Source organism: Ranitomeya variabilis, chromosome 3 (assembly GCF_051348905.1).
Source record: "Ranitomeya variabilis isolate aRanVar5 chromosome 3, aRanVar5.hap1, whole genome shotgun sequence".
Classification (NCBI taxonomy): Eukaryota; Metazoa; Chordata; class Amphibia; order Anura; family Dendrobatidae; genus Ranitomeya; species Ranitomeya variabilis.
In genome coordinates, this window is record NC_135234.1 from 724,506,218 (window position 1) to 724,524,677 (window position 18,460).

Sequence of the window (18,460 nt, forward strand, 5' to 3'; positions counted from 1 at the left end):
ACAATCCCATTATTGTTTTTTTTGCGGAATCGCTGCTAATTGATAGGGTTTATCATTGGGGGGACTTTTTTAAGAAACAGTGCTTGTCCAAAACAGAGAGCCTCTTGTGTAACATGCTGCGGATTCATTGCAGATTACAGCTGGCTACAATTAAAGGTAAAATCCATAAGGAAATCAGAGGATGACATGGTGGGAGATTTTAATATGGAATCCAATTATCGTGCAGAAATACTCAGCAGCATGTCGATGAGAGATCTGAAAAATCTCATTGTATTGTCCAATATGGTGCTGTGCTGCAGATTTCACCAGCACTGGCGAGTCTTCTGCATGGCCGCCCGGTGTGGACTTATCCTTGTGCCGCTGGTTAGTGATCAATTCTATTATCTGAAACTACGTGAGCGGCAATACACAAGAATGATATCTGCATGTGTCTCAGAACGCTCTGCTGCTAGAGAAGCTGCTCATTCAGGGAGATCATGTGCCCACCACCCTTCCAGGCGATCCTGTGTGGTGTGCATAAGCAGACCTGCCCCCAATCCATGCCCAGTGAGGACTGGCAGTCCCCGGCATGTAGAGAAGCAGTAAACAACCAACTAGAATAATGTAAGGATATACTTAATTGGACAACCAAAAAGAACCGCAATATCCTAAAAGAATACTTTATTAATGATATTTAAAATTCTCATAAACAAATAAATATAGTTAAATGTATGCTACCAACATCAACCATCTGGGTTCGGGTAAGTTAGAAAAAATTTTTGGGGAATAATATCAAAGGTATTCCTAACACAGTCCCTGTTAGGTGGCCCTATAGTAGCTTAAACCTACCTAACAGCGGAGGTTGGCACCCTGAATTTTGATGTGGCGCCCCCGCTCCACGTCGACTGTCCCTTCTTGCCCTACTAGGCCCTACCAACTACCCACGCCCAGGTCCCCACAGACATACACACAAAAATGACCAAAAGGTCACACTAACCAAAAACGTGAAAAAAGTGTAAAAAAAAGTGAAAAAAGTGTAACAAAACATACTAAAAACAACGCGGCAGAAAAATATTGCTGCGTAAAGTTCCACTAAATTACATGTACCCCAAGGCTATATCAGCAAATAGTATAGATATTACTTGATGAAAAAATGTTCTTAAAATGATGGTACACAAGCAGTCATCAAGAACCAAAATTATGAGGTACAGTAGAGCACAGATATATTGTGCTCATAAATACTCAGAGGTCATAAACAGTAGGAACCTCTAGTATATATGTCAATGTGTCACTGTCTTTGTTAGTATACCATGACCTACATGTCATTAGAGGCAGACCTATACATAAGACCTACATAAATAGTAGATACCTAGACAAGATGTCTCAAATCTGGAATAGCAGATATATCGGTTCACTCAAAAGATGTTCATATGTTTGGGTGATGTATAAATTTACACCCTGGATACCATACGGGTTCAGCATAAAATGTCAGAATGAACAGAATAATCAACAAAACAAAAAAAAACATAATATAACACAAATGAAAAAAAGTCTGCTATACCAGGTATCACATATAGTGTCTCTCATTTAGATTAGACCAATGCATGTAAGAGCCCAAGGCAGCTGAGGCCAATCCCTCATTACTTTCTTATGGATAAGTACTATGCTCGGTCTGCCATGACAAATAAAAAGAAAAACTTATCTGAGTATGTGACATAGTTCGTCCCATCTCGCCATCCCTACGCGTTTCGCCCCTTCCCAGTATAGGGGCTCATCAGGGGATAAATTAGGGTGTAGCAGCAATGGCTTCGGAAGTGGATATCTGCATGCGGAGGTAACAGCGCTATACTTAATGACTCACAGTACCGTAATGTTTAAAGACAACTGTCTTTTCTGCATATTAAATGGCGGCATTCCAGGGTGTCGGCGCCGCTCTTCGATGCTTAGCGTGCGTTTGTTATGCACCATTGCTGCTACACCCTAATTTATCCCCTGATGAGCCCCTATACTGGGAAGGGGCGAAACGCGTAGGGATGGCGAGATGGGACGAACTATGTCACATACTCAGATAAGTTTTTCTTTTTATTTGTCATGGCAGACCGAGCATAGTACTTATCCATAAGAAAGTAATGAGGGATTGGCCTCAGCTGCCTTGGGCTCTTACATGCATTGGTCTAATCTAAATGAGAGACACTATATGTGATACCTGTTATAGCAGACTTTTTTTCCATTTGTGTTTTTCTTACTTTTTTCTTGCTCTGTTGAATATTTTGCTTATTTTTTATTCCTGATACATGATGCTGAACTCATATGGTATCCAGGGTGTAAACCTATATATCATCCACACAAACGAGCTCTCATAAGACCAAGCATAGCATTTATCTATGAGAAAGGCTAATGAGGGATTGGCCTCAGTTGTTTTCGGGCTCTTATGTGCATTTGCCCAATCTAAATGAGAGACACTATACAGGTCCTTCTCAAAAAATTAGCATATAGTGTTAAATTTCATTATTTACCATAATGTAATGATTACAATTAAACTTTCATATATTATAGATTCATTATCCACCAACTGAAATTTGTCAGGTCTTTTATTGTTTTAATACTGATGATTTTGGCCTACAACTCCTGATAACCCAAAAAACCTGTCTCAATAAATTAGCATATCAAGAAAAGGTTCTCTAAACGACCTATTACCCTAATCTTCTGAATCAACTAATTAACTCTAAACACATGCAAAAGATACCTGAGGCTTTTAAAAACTCCCTGCCTGGTTCATTACTCAAAACCCCCATCATGGGTAAGACTAGCGACCTGACAGATGTCAAGAAGGCCATCATTGACACCCTCAAGCAAGAGGGTAAGACCCAGAAAGAAATTTCTCAACAAATAGGCTGTTCCCAGAGTGCTGTATCAAGGCACCTCAATGGTAAGTCTGTTGGAAGGAAACAATGTGGCAGAAAACGCTGTACAACGAGAAGAGGTGACCGGACCCTGAGGAAGATTGTGGAGAAGGACCGATTCCAGGCCTTGGGGAACCTGAGGAAGCAGTGGACTGAGTCTGGTGTGGAAACATCCAGAGCCACCGTGCACAGGCGTGTGCAGGAAATGGGCTACAGGTGCCGCATTCCCCAGGTAAAGCCACTTTTGAACCATAAACAGCGGCAGAAGCGCCTGACCTGGGCTGCAGAGAAGCAGCACTGGACTGTTGCTAAGTGGTCCCAAGTACTTTTTTCTGATGAAAGCAAATTTTGCATGTCATTCGGAAATCAAGGTGCCAGAGTCTGGAGGAAGACTGGGGAGAAGGAAATGCCAAAATGCCTGAAGTCCAGTGTCAAGTACCCACAGTCAGTGATGGTGTGGGGTGCCATGTCAGCTGCTGGTGTTGGTCCACTGTGTTTCATCAAGGGCAGGGTCAATGCAGCTAGCTATCAGGAGATTTTGGAGCACTTCATGCTTCCATCGGCTGAAATGCTTTATGGAGATGAAGATTTCATTTTTCAGCACGACCTGGCACCTGCTCACAGTGCCAAAACCACTGGTAAATGGTTTACTGACCATGGTATTACTGTGCTCAATTGGCCTGCCAACTCTCCTGACCTGAACCCCATAGAGAATCTGTGGGATATTGTGAAGAGAAAGTTGAGAGACGCAAGACCCAACACTCTGGATGAGCTTAAGGCCGCTATTGAAGCATCCTGGGCCTCCATAACATCTCAGCAGTGTCACAGGCTGATTGCCTCCATGCCACGCCGCATTGAAGCAGTCATTTCTGCCAAAGGATTCCCGACCAAGTATTGAGTGCATAACTGAACATTATTATTTGATGGTTTTTTTGTTTGTTATTAAAAAACACTTTTATTTGATTGGACGGTTGAAATATGCTAATTTATTGAGACAGGTTTTTTAGGTTATCAGGAGTTGTAGGCCAAAATCATCAGTATTAAAACAATAAAAGACCTGACAAATTTCAGTTGGTGGATAATGAATCTATAATATATGAAAGTTTAATTGTAATCATTACATTATGGTAAATAATGAAATGTAACACTATATGCTAATTTTTTGAGAAGGACCTGTATGTGATACCTGGTATAGCAGACATTTTTTCATTTGTGTTATATTATGTTTTTTTTGTTTTGTTGATTATTCTGTTCATTCTGACATTTTATGCTGAACCCGTATGGTATCCAGGGTGTAAATTTATACATCACCCAAACATATGAACATCTTTTGAGTGAACCGATATATCTGCTATTCCAGATTTGAGACATCTTGTCTAGGTATCTACTATTTATGTAGGTCTTATGTATAGGTCTGCCTCTAATGACATGTAGGTCATGATATACTAACAAAGACAGTGACACATTGACATATATACTAGAGGTTCCTACTGTTTATGACCTCTGAGTATTTATGAGCACAATATATCTGTGCTCTACTGTACCTCATAATTTTGGTTCTTGATGACTGCTTGTGTACCATTATTTTAAGAACATTTTTTCATCAAGTAATATCTATACTATTTGCTGATATAGCCTTGGGGTACATGTAATTTAGTGGAACTTTACGCAACAATATTTTTCTGCCGCGTTGTTTTTAGTATGTTTTGTTACACTTTTTTCACTTTTTTTACACTTTTTTCACGTTTTTGGTTAGTGTGACCTTTTGGTCATTTTTGTGTGTATGTCTGTGGGGACCTGGGCGTGGGTAGTTGGTAGGGCCTAGTAGGGCAAGAAGGGACAGTCGACGTGGAGCGGGGGCGCCACATCGAAATTCAGGGTGCCAACCTCCGCTGTTAGGTAGGTTTAAGCTACTATAGGGCCACCTAACAGGGACTGTGTTAGGAATACCTTTGATATTATTCCCAAAAAATTTTTTCTAACTTACCCGAACCCAGATGGTTGATGTTGGTAGCATACATTTAACTATATTTATTTGTTTATGAGAATTTTAGATATCATTAATAAAGTATTCTTTTAGGATATTGCGGTTCTTTTTGGTTGTCCAATGTAGAGAAGCAGTCATCAGAAAATAACCTATTGTTAAAATCTGGACACGTGGATTTTTAAAACTCTTTTGGAAATAATTTTTCACATTATGTTTAAAAAAAAGAAAGTTTTGTTTTTTTTTCAGGAAGAGTTTTCAGCAGACTCCCTATCATCAGAGACAGGATTACAATGACAGAAATGACAGGTAACCTCTATGCACAGCTGATAACACAGCCCCCTAACTGATTACACACCAATCACAATAGGGAGATGTCACAGCTGACACAGCCCCCTCCCTTCACAATGACATTTGCACACGCTAATTAGATGCTTCAAAACAAAAATATAGGGTCGGTCCTGACCATTGTGGTTAATTTAAAGGGAACCTGTCACCTCAAATTGGCGGGATATTTAAATGAGTTTTTACCGGTCCGATGGGCGGCGTTTCCATTTCATTTCTCCACCCCGTCCGTCCCTGTTGTCCGCAATATGTTAGTGAATTAGAGTATGTGAGTGCCATAGTTGGCACGTGAGCAATGCAATCTTCGCTCGAGCACGCGCAGTATGCTGTGCCCAACTGCAGGCAAAGCCGAAAAGCATTACTGTGCATGTGCCCGCACACTACGTCCCGCAACATAGCGAAATACTTCCAGGACGTAGTGTGCGGGCGCATGCGCAGTAATGCTTTTCGGCTTTGCCCGCAGTTGCATGGCGCACGCGCCAACTAAGGGGGACAAGTACTCTAATTCACTAACATATTGCGGACAACAGGGACGGACGGGGTGGAGAAATGAAGAGGAAACGCCGTCCATCGGACCGGTAAAAACTCATTTAAATATCCTGCCAATTTGAGGTGACAGGTTCCCTTTAAGTTTGTTTTTGATTTTATCAAAAAGGGTCTAAGAAAACTTCAGTGGTCTGTGTGAAAATTTCAAAATTTCTTTAAACGCACAAGCCTGATTTAAACAATATGTCATTTTTTGCCGATCGTTTCTCTTTAAATGGTGTCTCCCACTAAGGAGATTTACAACCTACCAATTAAATAAGTAGAGTTGAGCAAAAAGTCAAGCTTCTAGGGTAGGCCCTCCACAGTGGTCCTCTAGGGTAGCCCTCCGCATTGGTCCTATACCGTAGCCCTCCACATTGGTCCTCTAGGGTAGCCCTCCACATTGGTCCTCTACCGTAGCCCTCCACATTGGTCCTCTACCGTAGCCCTCCACATTGGTCCTCTACCGTAGCCCTCCACATTGGTCCTCTACCGTAGCCCTCCACATTGGTCCTCTACCGTAGCCCTCCACATTGGTCCTCTACCGTAGCCCTCCACATTGGTCCTCTACCGTAGCCCTCCACATTGGTCCTCTACCGTAGCCCTCCACATTGGTCCTCTACCGTAGCCTCCACATTGGTCCTCTACCGTAGCCCTCCACATTGGTCCTCTACCGTAGCCCTCCACATTGGTCCTCTACCGTAGCCCTCCACATTGGTCCTCTACCGTAGCCCGCCACATTGGTCCTCTACCGTAGCCCGCCACATTGGTCCTCTAGGGTAACCGTACCATGTTGGTTTTCACTGCAGTGGCCAGTATCCTTGCCTCTTCTGGCATTTACTAGGCCCTGTAATATCATCATGCCCAGTAAACACCAGAGGTGCCCAGGATGCTGACAGCAGAAGTGGACAACTGCCCTAATCTGGCGGCCACAGAGGACTGATCTTAATGCTGGGCCAGGACATCGCAAATTTCTTTGATCTAGTCATTCTTCAATGATAGATGTTTGACTGCTGACTGTTCACACAGGGGGAGAATGGAAAGGTGAGGAATGTATGTGTCTAATGCAGCAATTTATCTAACAAGTGCCACGGTGGGGTAAGTGGTCAGGTGATGAATGTCATTTTTCAAAGGGAGTTGGGAAAATATGAGATGAAATTTCATTGGCAGCTTCACAAGAGAGAGTCCCCAGTGCCACCTGTTGTAGGGGGTCTACGCCATCAGTCTCTGTCTGACCCTTTAATGACCTGGAAAAATGATAAACTAGGACCTCCTCTAAAAGAAAAAGACAACGATCTGCAAACAGCTGTTACAGCGCACCTACCTCCAATAGGTGAACCAATCTATCTTCCTATGGAGGAGAGCGGATTTGTAGAGATGGTTTTGTGAATCAATCTGCCCCCAGGACCATCGGCCATGGCAGTAATCTTTGGTAGCCGGATGGGAGCCCTGCAAACAGCCTTCAACACGAAAGCATCCGTGGCTCTTCTTTTGACTAGCCGACCTGGAGAGACATGCATGCTTCACACAGCAACAATACCGTCTGACTAATCAAAAAAGGAGCAGAGGATCCTAGAATGTTAAGAGTCGGAAGGGACCTCCAGGGTCATCGTGTCCAATGCAGGATTCACTAAACCATCTCAGACAGATGTCTGTCCAACCTCTGTTTGAAGACTTCCATTGAAGGAGAACTCACCACTAGAGTTGAGCAAATATGTTCGGATTCGGTCGCCGAACAGGAATTTGACATATTCGTGCCATATTGCTACCCTATTATGTTTGATGATCAGTTCCGAACATATTCGTTAATTTCTACTCCCATTGACTCCAATTACGTTCGGCGAATATTGTAAAAAAATATTTGCCACCTATCGTAATCGGAACCGAATTTTGAAAAATTCGCTCAACTCTACTCACCACCTCTCGTGGCAGCCTGTCCCACTCATTGATCACCCTCACTGTCAAGTTTTTTTTCTAATATCTAATCTGTATCTTCTCCCATTCAGTTTCATCCCATCGATTCTCGTGTTTCCGTGTGCAGATGAGGCTGCGGTTGGGTAAGAGGCGGTTCGCGGGGCAGCGGTCCGATTGGCATAGATTACCAACGTGGCCACTAGACAAGGCTCTGTGAATCACTTTACATTGTTTCTACTAATTTACAAAACTTTTCTGTTTTTCGAGAGGGGCCATCTCCTGGCCTATAAGACTCCATAAGCCAACTGGTGGAGTAACGTTACCCCATAAACCGAAGTCAGGACTGTGTAACACAATTTTTTCAAGTATTTTATAAATCTGTACAAAAAAGTAAACCGTTGCCTAATTGTACTACGCGACTCAAGGCTCAAAAATGGTGGCATATTAATGGATGCAGGCGTGCAGCAAATGTCAGGGTATTTTCCGCGAGGCTGCGATGCCATCGCTAATCACCATGTTACATTATGCGCATATGAAAATTAAAGTGGGTGCGGAGCATTAGCCGGGCATCCCGGAGAAAAGCTGCTACACACTTCAGCACTTCTCTCCGCACACTTCCCGGATTCCTGTCTCTCCTTAATCTAAACCACCAAACACGTCTCTTTTGGTGACTTCAAAGCTGCAGCTGCCGGCTACAGAGAGCTTCCTATCCATTTGTAAGCCCTGGCTACCGCTTTGAAACCAAGTCGAGCTGCGGCATGTCAGCTGTGCTTTAATTTGCTACTTTGAGCTAAATAACTTATTTGATAGAGCGAGGCTCCCCCCGTCCTATACAGGACACTTGTTACTCCAATTGCATCAGCATTTCGCCCTTAGCATCCTATATATGAGGATTAACTGCGCGACATGCCTGCAACAAAGTACAGAGTTTTCTGGAGATTATCCGCTCTAGTGTCAGGGTGAAGAGTTGAAAAGGAATCAGAGGACATGGCGTACTAGTCACCATGCAGAGCCCTACTGACGAGTCATTACAGATAGATGCATCCAGGGTTGGACTGGCCCACCGGAGAACAGTACAATCCTCCGGTGGGCCACCACACTCTTAAACGAGCAGTACTTGGCACAATATACTTGAATCACTATGTACAAAGGCGGCATCTTATTCATTTAACAAGTCCATTGTTATAAAATTTGTGATTGAGGATATTGTCACATTGACATGTAGTTGGGCCCTGGAGTTGGTTACTGGTGGGTCCTTGGCACCCCAGTCCGACACTGGAAGCATCGAGCATCACAGGAACTCTTCACCCACCAACAACCATGTTAGCAGAATATAATAATGACAAGCTAAATGGAGAACGTGCGGTGTTGTATCAAGGGAAATGGAAAAAAAAATAAATCCAAAACGGTAAAAAATAATCACCTAAGTGACTAAATCAGCGGATCCTCCTGAAAATTTTCCCTAAAAAGATAAGTATGCACAATCACTTGAAAGGAATAGTGACTTTATTGCCTACTTTTGAGTTAATTGCCTACTTTTTATCTTTTTACCAATATTTGGAGCTAAAAATTTATTTTTTTTTAATTAGGGCTCATTAAAATTTGGCATCGTTTGTCTTTTACAGGCTCTTTTGTTTCCCTGCACTTCCAACTATGAAGTGGTCTGTGGTCAGAAATCATAAAAAAACAAAAAAGACCGATAAAAGAGTTACAAACTCCGCCAGCAATAGACAAAGCAATACAAAAAATGTTAGAGAAGGCAAAGGGTGAATTTTTTTTTTAATGAAACCCTACTACAAAATTGCTAGCCCTAAATACATGTTTTTTTTTTATAATTAAATTGTCCCTAAAAGGTGGACAACCCATTTAAAAGTTCTCTGCATGCGCAGTCGGTTGAGAGTTACACTGTGCTGAGAAAACCTTTGCTGCTAGTGAATTGGAGCCTGAAGTGACAGAATCACAGCAATCAGCGAGTTACTGCTTATACAATGATAACCAAGACGTTGCTGCAGTAGAAAAACACATTCAACAGTAAAGTGGTCATTATAGTGATGGTTTAGGTCATATAATGTAAAGATCAAGGTCGGGTGGTTACTAGTGTTGAGCATTCCGATACCGCAAGTATCGGGTATCGGCCGATACTTGCGGGTATCGGAATTCCGATACCGAGATCCGATACTTTTGTGGTATCGGGTATCGGTATCGAAACAACATTAATGTAATAATGTGTAAAAGAAAGAATTAAAATAAAAAATATTGCTATACTCACCTCTCCGACGCAGCCTGGACCTCACCGAGGGAACCGGCAGCGTTCTTTGCTTAAAATTCGCGCGTTTACTTCCTTCCGTGAAGTCCCGGCTTGTGATTGGTCGCGTGCCGCCCATGTGGCCGCGTCACGGCTTGCTGTGATTGGTCGCGTCGCGGCCACATGGGCGACGCGACCAATCACAAGCCGGGACGTCACGGGAGGCAGGACACCGTTTCCTGCCTCCCGTGACGTCACGGCTTGTGATTGGTCGCGTCGCCCATGTGACCGCGACGCGACCAATCACAAGCCAGAACGTAATTTTAAAATCCTGAAGGACCTGAAATTACGTCACGGCTTGCTGTGATTGGTCGCGTCGCGGCCACATGGGCGGCACGCGACCAATCACAAGCCGGGACTTCACGGAAGGAAGTAAACGCGTAAATTTTAAGCAAAGAACGCTGCCGGTTCCCTCGGTGAGGTCCAGGCTGCGTCGGAGAGGTGAGTATAGCAATATTTTTTATTTTAATTCTTTCTTTTACACATTAATATGGATCCCAGGGTCTGAAGGAGAGTTTCCTCTCCTTCAGACCCTGGGAACCATCAGGGATACCGTCCGATACTTGAGTCCCATTGACTTGTATTGGTATCGGGTATCGGTATCGGATTGGATCCGATACTTTGCCGGTATCGGCCGATACTTTCCGATACCGATACTTTCAAGTATCGGACGGTATCGCTCAACACTAGTGGTTACTGGTCATAGAAAGCTCCATCCATGCTGCTAGCAGAGGCAACGTTACCTCTGCAGCATGGTGGAGGCACAGGTGGACTGGAGCTGTCGGGATCCATCTATCCACCCATCTTCAGAGCGGTGCGAGAAGGCTCTAAAAACCACAGAGCATGCTCCTTGCCTAGGTTACAGGCCACTCACACTTTATGATGGCCGATAACCTAGGTAACAAGTTGTACACCATTAAATTAAAAGTCTTTCCATTTTGGAGAATGGAGAATATTTTTAATAAGTGTTAAATTTTATCAATTTCTGAATTTTTAGACCTAATATAGCTGAAGATTTCTCGTTCAGGGTTAGATCAGACATGGTGAAATTACCAGATATATGGCAAAGACAAGTGTGCGGCTTATGGATTCGACCCTTTGTAAAACCGGATGCATCTGCACTTTTTTAGTTGGTTGAGTGTGGAAAACCGCTGCAGGAAACGCTACTTTTCGTTTTGGAGAAACTTTTAATTTTTCTGAAGTGGATTTGAAAAACAAAAAGTTTTGGAATATTAATTTTTCCTGCTTTTTTTTTTTTATTTGCAGCGTTTTTTGAGCAGAATCAATCAGCGTCTGCTTTAAGTAATATGCATGGTACTTTCCTTTTTTTTCCCACCAGTTGTTTTTGCAAAACTTCGGGAGGAAAAAAAATGTTTTAAAAAAACAAATAACCTGTCAAAAGCAGAAAAGTGGATTTTCCATAGAAATGAATAGACTTTTCCAAGTGTTTTTTTGAAGAGGTTTGAGAGGATTTCTTTAGCGTTGTCAAGCTGAACAAGGGGAAGATTAACTGTTTAAAAAAAAAAAAAAAGAAAAAAAAAAAACCTCACCAAGTTCCGGGTGCCATCTGGAGCAGCTAAATGGCACTGGATGTAGGAGTTGAACACCTGGACGGCATGCTGCGTGAAGAAGCCTTTATGGAAATGTTTATCATCTTGCACTAATGTGAGCCAGGATTCCAGCAGCTTATCATAGGCTTCCATGTACACCATGTCATCTTTGTCAAGCTGCAAGTAAAAGAGGAAAAAAAAAAAAATTCAAGTTATTGTCATATACAAATTACCTTTAAATATAAAATCATAGTACAAACTTTTCTTATCCAATCTATTCTTTAATCAACCTGAATAATGAATCGGGTGATTTCAGGACCAATCCTACAGGAATAAGAGTATACTCTTACTAAGCTGCGGCAACCTTACATTGTGGACTGTGTATATAAACATACGGGTGTCGTATCATAGCCGCTAAATCCTTTATGCTTGCCGTATAATCTCCACAGTCTAGACGACCCAGTTCAAAGCTGCTGTGACTTGGTCAGGAGATCATATAGCAGGACTGCTGGAGAGCCGGCAGCTGGAGAGAGCTGTCAAAGCCGGGAGCGCTCCATGCACGACTTGTTTTCATGCTGTGTATGAAGGTTTTTAAAAATGGCCATTTCTGATCAGATTAAGGCGAGGGCTACATTGTCCAGACAGTCCATGGATATGATACAATGCTTTTTGTGGAAAACAAGTGGCCTTTTGGCTAACCCAGATATCCCCTTAAAAAACATACCACAAAAACATACGACAATTCCTGCATATCCAGTCTATCATTTCATATGGAAAATGCATCTTCAGAGAGGAAGAGCACTTGTACTCAGGGCCATGATGAGGGGTACGCAGGGGAGGGACCCACCTAGAGCGCTGCCTCCTGCCTCTCCGAGGGGGTGCACTTTGGGGTGGGGAACGCCATGGCTGAATGTCTGCGGCCGCCCAGCATCTTCGTCCAGCCGCAGACATTCAGCACAGTGACAGTCTGTGTCAATCACTCACACGTCTATGTCCTGCTCCCCAGCCAAACCAGACATTATTTACAGAAATGTGTTTCGGGTTATATATCCTTCATCAGTGCAAAGCAAGAGCCCCGGATTTGGCTGGAAGAAAGCCCTCTGACAGGAGTTTAAGGGGTAACATCCTCTCGTTGTAGAGAGTGCCAAGCTGGCGTAATGAGAAGCCATAGAGACAACTCATTAGATACAGAGAAATTATTTTTGGACCTTGTTCAAAACTGCCGATCTTTAACACTCTTAACACTTTCTTACCACATCGTACACCGGCTGAAGCATCTGAAGTTTCAAGAGGAAGCTAAATAATAAGCTATACCCAAACCAAAGCTAAAAATAAAAAAAATATGTGTCGGAACATCACCTTGTTTAAAGCCTGAAAGCACATCTACAATATAGATCTATTCTATAGATCTCCTCCTGCAGTGTGATCCTCTGGGTTGCTGGACAGTAGATCACATGGACCTATACGAGTGTAGCGTCTCAAGGCATTCAATGGCGTATGCAAAATCTACCGCCAAGACCAATTTATTTGCCCCACTTTCATAATCGTCTTCTGACTGGTTCTCTCCACTGGATCCTCAGATGCTGGTCTCGTGATATTTAAGATTAGATAGGCTGATCTGTGCTAAACATTTTGCGCTGTCAAAGTCTGGATTATTGGATATACGCTAATTTTCTCATTAGGTAAAAATAAAACAAATCATGTCTAGTAGTGAAAATTAAGGCTGTGTTCACACGAAGCAGTCACTCTGAGGCAGAAAACCACGGTTTGCCTGAAAGACTCAGTGAATGTGCAGGGACACCATGGAAAGATCGCTATGGGTAATAGAAATTAATCTCATGTCTGCGACTGGGCTGAAGCTAGGTTAACAAAATCACTGAACACACAGAACGGAGATGTATCCCATGAGAAAATTGCACACACATTTTACAGTGGTGTGCAAAAGTATTCACCCCCTCTGCATTTTTTTGTGCTTTGCTACCTCAACCTGGAATTTCACTTTTTTTGTGCATAACGACTCACCCCCTAAAGTCAGTACTTTGTAGAGCCTCCTTTTGCAGCAAGTACAGTTGCAAGTCGTTTTAGACGTGTCTCAATGACTTTTCCACATCTTGCCACTGGGATTTTTGCCCAATAATGAAGGCAAAACTGCTCCAGTTCCTTAAGGTTAGATAGTTCCTCTGGTGAACAGCAATCTTCAAGTCTGACCACAGATTCTCAATTGGATTAGTCCGGGCTTTGACGAGGCCACTCCAAAACATTTACACAATTCCCCTTAAACCACTCGAGTGTTGCTTTAGCAGTATGCTTTGTGTCATTGTCTTGTTGGAAGGTGAACCTCCATCCCAGTCTCAAGTCACTGACAAACAGGTTTTGCTCAAGAATATCACTGTATTTTGCGCCATCTATCTTCCAATCGACTAAGACCATTTTCCCTGGCCCTGCTTCCAAAAAACTACCATGATTAGCGTTAAGCTTTTTTTGTCTGCTTCTTCTATATCTATGGGTCTCTTTGGGTGACCTGCTACTACAGTTTTTAATGTGATTAATAAACTATATTTCTGGCTACAGCTGGAGGATATTCTCTTTTTGTGCTATTTATCTCCACGTCAGAGACTGGGACGGCTCAGTGCGCTGCCCAACAGATGAAGACTACTAATCAGAGTTTGGTGAGCCGACTATTCTAGTACCCCATATTTCCTTCTGTTTTCCAAGTATTGCTTCCAAAAAACATCCCCACAGCATGATACCATCACCACCATGTTTCTCTGTGGGGATGGTGTTCTTGGGGTGATGAGCTATTTTGGGTTGGCGCCATACATAGAATTTACCTTGGTGGCCAAAAAGTTCAAATTTGGTATCCTCTGACCACAGCACCTTCATTCATACATTTGGGAAGTCTTCCACATGTCTTTTGGCAAACTTAAAAGGTGCCTTACCATTTTTGTGTGTAAGTAAAGGTTTTTTTTCTGCCCACTCACGCATAAAGGCCACCTCTATGGAGTGTACAGCTGATTGTGGTCATATGGAAAGATACTCCAGTCTACGTTTTGGAACTCTGCAGCTCCTTCAGGGTTACCTTTAGTCTCTGTGCTGCCTCTCATTAATGCTCGTATTGCCCAGGCTGAGAGTTTTTGTGGCGGCCCCCTCTTGGCAGGTTTGTTGAGGTACCATGCTCTTTCCACTTGATGATGGTGCTCTAGGGGGATCATCAGGGATTGGGATTTTTTTTTTTTTTTTTTTAATAACCCAACCCCGACTTGAACTTCTCAACAACTTTGTCCGTGCCTTGTTCGGAGATCTCCTTGGTCTTCATTGTGTTTGGTTAGTGGTGTCCCTTATTAATGGTGTTGCAGCCTCTGTGGCCTTTCAGAAATAGTAAAGTGTACATACTGACAGACGTGTGACACTTAGATAGCACACAGGTGGACTTTCTTTCACTAAAGGACTTATGATGGTAATTTCTTGCACCAGAAATTTTTAGAGGCTTCATAGCAAAACGGGTGAATACAAATGCACATGCCAATTTATAGCCATTTGATCCTATAAATTTAATTTATGCCTATTTTTTTCGCACGGCACCAACTTAGACTATTTAGTGATGATGCACCACACACACATCAGATCACAAAAACATTTAAACACAGGTTGTAATGTAACAAAATAGGTAAAAAGCCAGGGGGGGTGAATACTTTTGTAAATAATATATTATACTAATATCTGTACACACATGCCATGGCCAAGAGACCACATCAGTAATGATGGCCATACTCATTCGATAAGTATTGCCCGATTCTGCTGTTTTGGTTTTTTTTTTTTTGCAAAACCAGCTGACCTTGTAATGTGGGTGGAGACAACTTTAACTGAACGCAGAAGCCTAGATAAAAAAGATTGGGCATGTTGGATACTGATATGCCTAATCCTTTTCTTCCCCTTGGAGTTGAGTGTTAAAAAAGGGACTGTCAGCTCAGAATGACAGTTAACATGAAGCGCAAAAGCTCTGTGCACCCTTGGCTGGGTTAGACATTTCCGTGCACCTTCCCACCATCTCTACCCCCTTTTCTTTGAGTGACAGCTCTGGCATTATAGAGCCAGAGAAGGGATGAAATCGATGGAAAAAAAGTCCGTGGGAAGGGGCACTTAAATGTTTGGCCACCCCAAGGGTGCACCGAGCGCCAGTACTAGGCACAGAATGACTGTTCAAACCGAATCCCTTTAATCAGAGGTGTCTTAGGTCACCTATCCCCAGCGTGTATGTGCATCATGTAATGGAGAATAATGTCCCAAGCACTCGGGAATAGGTATGTCTTCTCATAAATACAACCCCTATCCCCACTACAAAGCCCCGGGTCACCCCGACTTCTGCCAGATCAAATGTCCACTCGAGTCCGGAGCGCCATTACTTACTATTTCCTCCAGGGCCGCACTTCTTCCAAAGGAACATGTGAGGTGTGTGAGGCAGTTCACGAAAGACGAGAACAGGTCGTTAGGAATGGCAGTCAGTATATTGCGCGGAAAAACGGTTATTAAGTTACTGATAATATTGGAAATTCCCACCGCTTCAGAATCTTCTATTTCTATCCTGAACAGAAAAGAAACAAGATAAAAAAAAAAAAAAGAAAAGATAAAACTCTGGAATAAGTCACACGTGATGACAGGAAATAGCCGCACTGCTCCGGACAGGGACCATACGCACCCATTAATGGTATTTAGCAATCCTTCAATGAAATGGGCCAAGTAATCGACTTGTGACCTCTCGTCAGGAAAGATGGGTCCGTGGAGAGACGCAAGCTGTGCCAAGCATTGGAGAGAGTCTTGGGCCATGTCGGAGTCTTCCCTGATTTTCTGATGAACCTGTAGGGAACACGGCACTTTCACAAGAGGAACGCCACTTTGCAAAAAAAAAAAAAAAGAAAAAAAGTTTTCCGAGTTTGCCAGGCAAGACGAGCAGCGGATCTCTAATCCACGCTAAGATCGGCTGCGGTCTCCTTTTCCACCGGTCTCGCACTCATAATTTAAAATAGCTAAAAAGAGTTCCTGGGTGCTACCTTCATCTTGAAGGCCGAGCTAAAACAGATGCCAGCCTGAGACTCGCCGCTCCTTCTAAAAACAGCCGTTATGACAGTTATCTGGATTATGCCAGCTATGCCGCAGCTACTGCGTCCGGCTAAACTTAGATGACAGTTTCCAATCAAGTGTGTACGGACGGCCGTAGCTTTGATGGAGGTAAACACCGCAGGGAGTTACTCAGGGGTCCGGGCGAAGGCCGAGCCTTCCACTCACACAGCCGTCAATCATTCACAACACTGAGCACTCCCAACGCTGCCGGTGGCCATCTTCCAGCCAACTGCGTGGTCACCAGTGCCAGGACACACGAGATCACATGTTATGTAGCGCCCCCAAGTGGTAGCAACAATTAAAACCTGCACACTTAAGACATCGAATGGGCGCTACTACAGAAAAAAAAAAAATCTGGAGGAAAGACATATTAGGCTATGTGCACATGTTCAGGATTTTTCGCGTTTTTTTAGTCCGTTTTCCACGGGAAAAACGCATACATTAAGCATCCCATCATTTTTACTGAATTCTGCAATTTTTGTGCACATGATGTGTTTTTTTTTCCGCTAAAAAAACGCATTGTGGTAAAAAAACGCAGCATGTTCATTAATTTTGTGGATTTTTCGTGTTTTTCCCGCTATTTAATGCATTGGGGAGCTCCGGAAAAAAACATGCAAAAAAAGGCAAAAAAAAACCGCATGCGGATTTCCTGCAGAAAAAGTACAGTTTTGTACAGGCTATGTGCACATAGCCTAAATCTTAATTTTGGGATGTTTTTTGGTAAATTTTATTTTGTATCGTCAATAATAGACATTGGTTGATGTGTTTATTACATACACGTGCTCCCACACCGGGTGACTCGGATTTTTTATGATTTTTCTACGTTTTAATAAATGTGACATGGGTGCAGCATTTGTTCCCATGATGTCGGGATTCATATTACCGTAATCTTGGTTGTGTTCGGCGTTGCAGTTTGCACAGGGCTGACCGGCAATACCACACAGTGGAGCCGTTTGATAAAATTAAGTAGCCGTGTTATCCAAACATTTTTACAGAGACCCTTTCACCAGGGATTTTACTACCCCATCTGGTAGCATGATGTAGGGGCAGAGACCCCGATTCCAGAGATGTGCGCACTTTCTGGTCTGCTTGCTGCAGCTTTTATAAAATGACCGCTTTCTCTACAGCAGCTCTCCAAATGCTGAGCTCCGCACCACTGATTGACAGTTTTCTGTGTACACTGTGCATAGGCAGAAAACTGTCAATCAGTGGTGAGATACTGCATTGTGCTCATGAATATGGAGAATTGTCAGCAAATTTACCAATTCTCTAATACTACAGTGCAGCAAGCAACCCAAAAAGTGACACATCGCTGTAATCAGGGTCTCTGACTGTACATTATTCTGCTCTTAGATTAGGTGGCAAAACCTGCTAATCGATTCCCTTTAAAACCACTTTTTGGCAAAAGATGTAGATGTAACTCACTGCTGATCATGTGGGCACAACAGATAGGGGAAATGTGGCTGGGACTAAAGGCCCGCCTACACATATATATATATTATATACATATATATATATATATATATATATATATATATATATATATATATATATATATATATATATATATATATATATATATATATATATATATATATATATACACACACACACACATACATACATACACACACACACACATACATATCTATAGCCTTTAAAAATGGTTTTGGTGGCTCAATGTCAGCCCTTGAACACTTAATAGCTGTTAAAACAGGATTTGAGTAGTTTTAGTACAGAGCAGCAATAATGGCCCCACCGCGCCTTGAAACGCTCCAATTTACTTATTTGTAATGAATATTTATTAACCCCTTCACGCCGCAGCCCTTTTTCATTT

At 42.7% G+C, this 18,460-nt stretch overlaps 1 protein-coding gene across 1 annotated transcript in view; it reads right to left on the reverse strand.

Moving 5' to 3' along the window:
- XPO4 (exportin 4) overlaps positions 1-18,460 on the reverse strand; it is a 144,608-nt gene that overhangs the window by 24,823 nt on the left and 101,325 nt on the right. Inside the window, exons 8-10 of the mRNA XM_077298369.1 lie at positions 16,202-16,359; positions 15,913-16,087; positions 11,506-11,682 (exon numbers count right to left, since the gene is read on the reverse strand). Of these exons, the coding sequence (XP_077154484.1) occupies positions 11,506-11,682; positions 15,913-16,087; positions 16,202-16,359 (510 nt within the window). The remainder of the gene's footprint in view (positions 1-11,505; positions 11,683-15,912; positions 16,088-16,201; positions 16,360-18,460) is intronic.